The following is an 8,706-nucleotide window of genomic DNA, read 5'->3' on the forward strand; positions in this document are numbered from 1 at the left end:
CATAATAATACACGTGAGAATTCCAAATTTTGATGATGCACAATCTGAGTGCAACCAAAAATAACATCTACCTTTGCGGAATGTAAAATGATATCATCCTCTACCAAAAGTAATTAATTAATATATGATGGGTCTCCAAAATTCAGGAGTAAAAGTACGTTCTTAAAGATACTCAATTGTCAGCTCATGCATGCTAAAAAATAAGACTTTGTTTTGAACAGTGAGAGTAGTACTGATGACGGGCAGACCCATCTCGAGGCGGATGAGCTCGAGGCTTGAAGCCGTCCATGCCTGGCATGCGCACGTCGGTGATCACCAGGTCGAACTGCTCCTTCCCCACCCTGAGCATCTTCGATGCTGTCTTCCCATCCATCACCGTCGTTGCTGTACCGCAGCAGAGAAAAAAGGATCACATGGCGACGATTGTAAATTTGTAATGGACTATGGCGAAGAGGAGGGATCTTGCTTCTTACTTCCTTTGACCGGGCAGACAGAGAGTGTACGGTCATCGTCTCAGCGGTCAGATCCCAACCCTACCTACTCGCATGGCAACGTGAAAATGTAGTGCCCTAAACTCTTATACTTGTGCATGCGTTACATCTCTTGATTACAAACAAGAGAGACAAAGAAAGATATATCGTTTACAAAGAAGAGAAAGAAATATATATCCTACAGGAGATAGATGTCTGTTGTTTAGTGCCTTTTCTGTTTTCATTCCCCTCCACGAACCTTCCTATTTTGGTTTTCATTCCATTGTCAAATGTCAACATATCTGTTTGTGGCCCGGTCTTGGTTTTGTTTTTGTTGTTTTCTCCCGATGCTGGAGCTATAGATGATATTATCTGTGTATTACAAAAGAGGGTCTTGGAGATGATATCTCAGATTAATACCCGGCCTCATCTCAATTCTCACCTAATTGTTTTGGTGCATTGAAACAGTTTGATCAGTATATCAAATCGATCATACATTTTCGTTCGGGTGTGTCCGAAGCATGGGTCCTAAGGCCCTTCTCATAGATAGGGTAACGTGCTTTTTAGTTTGCAAGGTTCTCTCGGAAAAGAGATGCATCGTATGGTAACATAGATAATTAAACTAACTACAATTGACATAACATAATAGAACATCATTTAGGATTTCAAAATACAACACCAACTTAAAATCCAAAGCTCATGTAAAATAGATTACCCACCAAGACCATGCTTCCAACTAGAATACACTGGTACACACAATTTCATGATACAATTTGCAAGAACAGACGAATGATTAGTGTACAAGTTGCCAACGCACATGCAGAAAACATCACGTGCATAGATTGGGCTAATAGACAGAACTATTCTTCTCCACCCATGAAATCATCCTCGATAGTGAAATCCTACAGTGAGAAAGAAAACTTTGATTTAAATACACATGTCCAACTCAACAATTCATATACAATGCCTAGATAAAAGCCAACGAGAAAAGTACTTACTGCATCCAGCGGGTTGAGAAAAAGATCATCCCATGAGAAGTCCTTGATGTCATTAAATTGATCATTAAGTGCATGCTGACCAATAGTACCCACTTGCATAGGGTGATTGCTAACTGCATCCCCGCCATCAAGCTTGTCAGTTATTGCTACAACATTTTCTGTCTGATGGTTGGAAAGTGTAGAAATAGTTCTTCCACTATTAGCCATATCTGTATGTGTCATTGAGATTCTACCATTACCAGGTGCGGTGTTTTCATTCAACATCATTCCGACTGAGCTTGTGTTTTTTGCTATGTTGAATGGTGCCATCCGCTCACTGAAGCCATCTACTGATATACTGCTGCTCCCTCCCTTAACCATCTCAGATGATGACACTGGACGACTGCCGCAGGCATTCAACATCCCTACGAAGCTTTGGTTGCTAGGTGCATTTTTTGGAACAATCTGCTCATTGAAGCCTGCCATAGATGTAGCATTTCTTATGACCGTTGCCATTTCATTTTGCACCTCTACATTCACATTTGATGAGATGGGAGATATTATACCTCTATGAAGAACACCAGTCAATGTCGCATGTGTTGCAGAATTGTATGAAGGGTCTGGAAACTTGCCTTTGTTTGTCTCCACCAGCTTACCACGCATGCAGCCAGCATAGGAATCGCCAAAACTATATGAAGGAAATTCATCTAAAGTTGTTTCATTGGGTATGTTGTTGTATAGGTTGGCAGGAGGGTCAATGGAGCCAGCGAATGTTCCCGCATCCGACAGTTTTGGTGCGACATACTTGTACATTCTACCATCATGGATGAATGACCCCATGCACGAGTTTCTTTGTGTGTTCGCCGGCTGAGCTAAGTGACCCATTGCAGAAAAATTGTTTGGACTTAAAAGACCAGAGGACATACACCATATTTCATGTTCATGGTTACGCATGAAACTCCCCTGGTTGTTCATGTTGTTGTAGGATGAGTTATGTCTTTCAGAGGCATCACCAACTGGATTTGGTTTGACTCTTCTCAAGTGCAACCTATACTTCTGAAATAAAAAGATAGACAAATAAACCAGGTATGAGAAGCATGCTCATGGGAAAAAGTAAGGATAGACATGTGGGAGCAAAAAGTGTAGGGAATCCATTGTATAAGAAGACCCATTATAGGGACAAAAATACTTGAAAGTGTAGAGCATCCACGGTATAACAAGACTCATTATCGGGAAAAAATTAATTGTAATTACATACATCTTCATGTTAGGTGCATTACCAAAGCTTACATTGATAGTTTCCCCACAAAATAAAAGCTTGCACTTATCTATGAAAAAAATGTTAGAATGAAAAAAATAGGAACACAGGGAGTGAATATAAGGATATTGGTCAAAAATAAACCTGTAGATGACTTGCGATACTGTCTCTGGTGAGGTAATCCACTTTCATTAGTTCCAATATCTTTTTTGGAACGGCCTCTACAAAAAACTAATAAAATTTCTTAGTGGAAACAATCACAGAAATATAAGAATTGTATCAATGAATGAGGCAAAAAATATGAAGTCTTACTGTCTAGGCCGATCTGGTCAATAGCTTCTAGAAATTTGTTCTGAAGCTCAGTTGTCCATACCACCCTTGGCTTCTTCCAGGTGGTGGATACGTGTGTGATCTCTTGGTTCTCGTTAGAATCATATCCTTCATTGCCCTTATTCCCCGAGTCCTTGCTCGTGGCAGCAGTCCTTGGCTGCACTCTATCATCATCATGATCATTGTTGTTGTTGTTGTTGTTGATGTGTGTTTTTGCTTCAAAATTTCTCCTCCTTTCAACATGTTGCCATATATTTTTTAGCTCGTTGGTGCACACTGGCTTCACCAAATAGTCGCACGCTCCATGTGTTATGCCCTTCATCACAGCCTTCTTGTCACAATCCACAGATAGCACTGCATGACATATGGCCCGTAACTTAGCTTTGGAATTTGTAACTTCACAAAAATCTATGAACTGGACATGATGTTTTCCCCAATGCTTAAAAGAAGAAAAAGTTAAATGTTCTTCAAATGTGCGATGCAATCGGTGAAGCAAATGTATTACACATGATTTTCAAACAATATCATGGCTATGATAAATTTGGTGTTTCAAAGCAAATTAAATGGGACAAATTTCACACATTCAATAGAAATAAACAGAAACAGTGGCTAAAAAGTAACTATAGCACAATGTCAAGAAATCTGCAAGATTGTGGATATTATCATTAGCCTACTCAATGTATCTACTTAAAAGTGGCACTCCTACTTTATATGCTATATATTCTCAAGAGTAAATAGTTTTCAAGACTAATAATCTCAAGGAGATTGAAGAAGAGTAATCATTTACCCGTAAAAAAGATGAGTAATCCTTTAATAATGTGAACACAATATAGGTAATTTCCGAATTGTATATTTCATGCCAACCTAGCAAATGGGTGCGGCGCAATTGTATACTTTCTCCAAAATTAATTAATTAATATCCTGGATCTCCAAAATTCAGGAGTAAAAGTACGCTCTATTTTTTTGCGGGGTAGTAAAAGTACGCTCTTGAAGACAATTGCCAGCTCATGGCATGTTAAAATGGAAAAAAAAGACTTTAAGTTGATCAGTGAGAGTACTGATGACGGGCAGATCCATCTCAAGGTGGATGAGCTCAAGGAGCTTGAAGCCGTCCATGCCTGGCATGTGCACGTCGGTGATCACCAGGTCGAACTGTGCCTTCCCCGCCCTCAGCATCTTCAACGCCGTCTTCGCGTCCGTCACGGTCGTTGCTGTACAACAGCAAGGATTACTCACAGAAAGAAGAAAGGATCACCTAGCTCCGATTCTAATGGACTAGGGCGGAGAGACTCACGGTTGTATTTGCAGCGGCGCAGAACGACCTCCAGTACCTTGAGGCAGACAGAGTCGTCGTCCACAGCGAGCACGCGCAGCCCCTCGGGGAACTTGTCCCCTGCCGGAGCCTCCATCCTCTGCCTTTCGTCCCCACCCATAGCCGCCATGTTCCCTAAATTCTTCCCACCTGGCAAGGCAAACGCCATCAAGAAACCACTAATTAGAAAACGACGAGGGGTAACCAACACAAACCCCGCACCAATCAAGAGCACAACCCAAAACCTCTATTAGATACCTTATTGTTTTACCTCCTACAATGGCTTCCTCGCGACAGGAAGAACAGAACAATGTGGATTTGAGAGGAGAAGGACCGCGGTGGTGAGAGGGCTGGAGGATGCAGGGGGCTATTTATAGGAGGAGACGGGGGTGGAAGTCTTGCGGTCCAGAGGTGGAAGGCACTCTGCTCCCCGTGCGTGTGTGCACTGCAGACGTTCGGTTTTTTCGGTTGAATGGAGATGGAGAGAGAGAAAGATATATCGTTTACAAAGAAGAGAAAGAGATATATATCCTAAGGAGATAGATGTCTGTTGTTTAGTGCCGTTTCTGTTTTCATTCCCCTTCCACGAACCTTCCTATATTTCTTTCCGTCCATTGTCAAATGTCAGCATATCTGTTCGTGGGCCAGTCTTGGTTTTCGTATTGATGTTTTCTCCCGATGCTGGAGCTATAGATGATATCACCTGTATTACAAAAGAGGGTCTTGGAGATGATATCTCAAGTTAATACCCAGCCTCATCTCGATTCTCACCTAATTTTTTTGGTGCGTTGATGAAACAGTATGATCAGTATATCAAATCGATCATATGTTTTCAGTTATCTGAATTACTGCATTATGTGATATATAAACTAAGAGATGATCCATTCGATGAGCGAGGTCATTTGGAGGACGGGCCTAGTGTGAACCCAGATATTTCTTTGAAAGAGGTGATTAGGTTCCTTCCATGAGAGGAGAGCAAAACCATGGGTCTGTTCCTGTTTTATATCTTCTCTTTTGTTGTTTTCCCACCAAATGCTAATAGCGAAGGAGAGGTTCTTGGTTTTTTCAGTTGAATGTAGATGGAGAGAGCGTCTTTTTACTTGCTTTGACCGGGCAAGGAGAGGGTGTGCTTTCGTATACTTGTGATTGAATGGCACCGTGAAAATGTGGAGGCCTAAACTCATATACATAACATGTGCATACGTTACATGTCTTGATTACAAAGAAGCGAGAGAGAAAGAAAGATACATCATTTACAAAGAAGAGAAGGAAATATATATCGTGCAGGAGATAGATGTCTGTAGTTTAGTGCCTTTTTTTGTTTTCATTCTCCTCCATGAAGCTTCCTATTTTTGTCTCTATTCCTTTGTCAAATGTCAACATATCTCTTCGTGGCCTGGCACATGACCCAGTCTACTTTCTTGGTTTTCGTTTTGTTGTTTTCTCACCCCAGATGTTCGAGCTACAGATGATATCATATGTATTCCAAAAGAGGGTCCTCGAGATGATTTGGTGCGTCCAAAGAGTATGATCAGTATCTCAAATCCATTAACCATTTTCAGTTATCAAAAATTACTGCATCATGTGATATACAATCTAAGAGATGATCCATTGAAAGAGCGAGGTGATTTGGCGGCCGGGCCCAGTGAACCCAGAATTTTGTTCAATAGAAATCCTATTTAAAAGACTTTTACGAAATCTGAAAATAATTCCACCTGTATGTATATATTACATATGTGTAAAAATGTATTAAAATATACTTTGCATGAGCATACGTACAGCATGTACTTTTTTTTTTTGCATGATAGTACGTGTCTCATTCATATCATAATGATCAAAGTACAAGTCACGTAATAACCGACATGACAAAACTAAAAAGATAGCAGAACATCTCTGAGCTTGACACCAACGCCCGTCATCTGTCTCCGGCACCACCACAGCAGCCACCAAAGAAAAGAATGACAGATCACCTCCTCACCCGAACTCGACGCGGCTCCATCGCTGATAAACAGCTTTGCGGGCCTCCAAGGTGGCTCACCAAAAGTGAAGCCATTGACGTTAAACGAATCAGACCGGGGCTACACCCCAGACACGCCATTGAACTCTAGATCTAGCACCCCGCCATGACTAAGACGATGAAGGAGGAAACCATACCTGCCATCCACGACCATGAACTCGGCACACGTTCCGTCTTCCATATGTCGTCGATGCACACCACAATCTGCATCCGCTCCTGGACTACCTCCCAAGCTCCGCGCCGACGCTGGGGTAAATGCCGTCGCAACGGCGGAGCCCGAGGACACAGGTCCACCACGAGGATGCCGCCACCACCAGGCCATCCTTGCTTGAACAGACTGGTTTCCAAATCCATCTCCTACAATACGGCCGATGGCCTTGTCAAAGAAGGATACGAAGAATCTTTATTCAACACCGTCATCTTCACCACGGAAGCCAAGACGATGAACAGTCTAAAATCTTAGACTACGAGGAAGGAAAAACGATCCACACGCGTGGATCCGGCGACCCCCGTCACCACTGATGACCGAGGTCGCCGGCGGAGGGGAGCCGCCGTAGGACGGCGCTGAAAGATTGGCGTCTCCCAGCGGCAGCTAGGGTTGGAGCCGCTAGGGACGAGAGCGAGAGGACGCGTGTCCCGGCCGTACGTCGCCGTATGTATCTCTTATGTACTGTTTGTTATTTCTAAATCCAGGTAGTGGCTCTTTTGTGTATGTATGTATGTATGTATGTATAAAAACATGAATTACATGGAAAATTATAGCTGCAAAGATCATATCTGTATGTGCATGTCCAAAAAAAAGCCATACTTTACACCTCAAATATTTATTATTCAGAATTTTCAAAAACCAAGACTCATTGGAGTCCTGGATCCAAAATAAAACTTTGTCGTGAATCCTTTTAAAAACCAAAGCACAAAAGAAAATTTGACAATGCTTACTGATTGCCAAAGAATCACACGAAAACAGAGAAGCGACGAAGAATTTGAATTTTAAATTTGAAGTGTTGGCCAAAAGCCTATGGTTATGATTTAGGCTGGTGGACCTCCCTACAACTTAAAATACATCGTTGTAGAAGAAGCCAGGCCGTGGCAGCCCTTACTTGCAAGAGTTACCTTTTACTAGTTTCATATTCTTTTTCGCAAAATATTAGAGAGCAATGATGATCTATTGAATTTACCTGGAGCTTACATTATTCATGCACATGAATAATTATGTTGTGAGAAACAAACATATGATAAATCATATCCTATTGATATTATTTAAGTGATGTATCAGTACTGCTTACTACCATGGTGGAAAAATGCTTATGAAAACCTAAATAATGTAAATAAATGGAGCCAACATGCCACGTGACAATTGGAGATGAAAGGAGTCAACATGCTAGACGACAATTGGAGCTGAAAGGAGTCAACACACCACTCGACAAACAATGATATTGGGAGTAAACATGCCACGTGACAAATGGAGATGAAATGATTCAAACATAACACATGACAAATAGAGATTAAATGAGTCAACGCACTATGCGACAAATATATGTCATGAGAACTGGAATGTTCGGATGTGGAGGTTTAAATTGACACACAGCGATTTATATTTAGAAACACCCCGAGACACCACTTAAGCTCGTTGCTTCAAATGAAGTCCAACAGGATGCAATGATCTATAGTAATACATCTATGATTTTCTCTTTTTAGATAAACTTGGAGAACTATATGACTCCCCCAATGGAAATGAAAACATTCTACATTTTTACGTTGCATCTCCATATTTCACATGGTGCATCTACTCTTTTTCCATAACAAAATATTACATGTATATGGTATGCATTAGTTTATTCCCTTAATTGTCTTCGAAAGGTTCGGCAGATTATTTGTCAGTTCATTGTATCTCGTAATAATTCACATGAGAATTCATGATTTTGATGAACAACGAGAACCTTCATGGAAAGTCATAGTATATCATCCCCTCCATATTTTTTCAAAAAGATAAAACCATAGATTAGCTCACAAAACACTATTCTAATGCCAACCTTTACAAAGTACCAGGATGAATATTACCTAATATCCAATTCACTAAATAGCACAATTATTAGTAATTCTTGTAGATCATTGTATATACTAATTTGCAGGAACCAGATTAAGTGGTGCTCCTAGGTCTTCCTAAATACTAATAGTTAAGTGTCGGTCTAATCCTCCAGATCTGAACTTCTTGATTCTCAAGATATATATTTGTCGTATAGCGCCTTTACTACTTTCATCTCCAATTTTCATGTATCACATCGAATCTTTTCATCTCCATTTATCGAGTGGCGTGTTGACTCTTCTTTTCTTTCTTGCCA

At 40.9% G+C, this 8,706-nt stretch overlaps 1 protein-coding gene across 1 annotated transcript in view; it reads right to left on the reverse strand.

The window, feature by feature from the left end:
- The window catches only part of LOC123169492 (two-component response regulator ORR24), a 5,709-nt gene extending 1,034 nt beyond the window's left edge, over window positions 1-4,675 (reverse strand). The window contains exons 1-8 of the mRNA XM_044587366.1: window positions 4,606-4,675; window positions 4,330-4,497; window positions 4,094-4,246; window positions 3,018-3,389; window positions 2,850-2,926; window positions 1,469-2,503; window positions 674-842; window positions 249-384 (exon numbers count right to left, since the gene is read on the reverse strand). Coding sequence (XP_044443301.1) covers window positions 249-384; window positions 674-842; window positions 1,469-2,503; window positions 2,850-2,926; window positions 3,018-3,389; window positions 4,094-4,246; window positions 4,330-4,477 — 2,090 coding nt within the window. The 5' untranslated portion in view covers window positions 4,478-4,497; window positions 4,606-4,675. The remainder of the gene's footprint in view (window positions 1-248; window positions 385-673; window positions 843-1,468; window positions 2,504-2,849; window positions 2,927-3,017; window positions 3,390-4,093; window positions 4,247-4,329; window positions 4,498-4,605) is intronic.
- Window positions 4,676-8,706: the final 4,031 nt, after the last annotated feature.

The sequence above is a fragment of the Triticum aestivum genome, chromosome 7D (genome assembly GCF_018294505.1).
Source record: "Triticum aestivum cultivar Chinese Spring chromosome 7D, IWGSC CS RefSeq v2.1, whole genome shotgun sequence".
Taxonomy (NCBI): Eukaryota; Viridiplantae; Streptophyta; class Magnoliopsida; order Poales; family Poaceae; genus Triticum; species Triticum aestivum.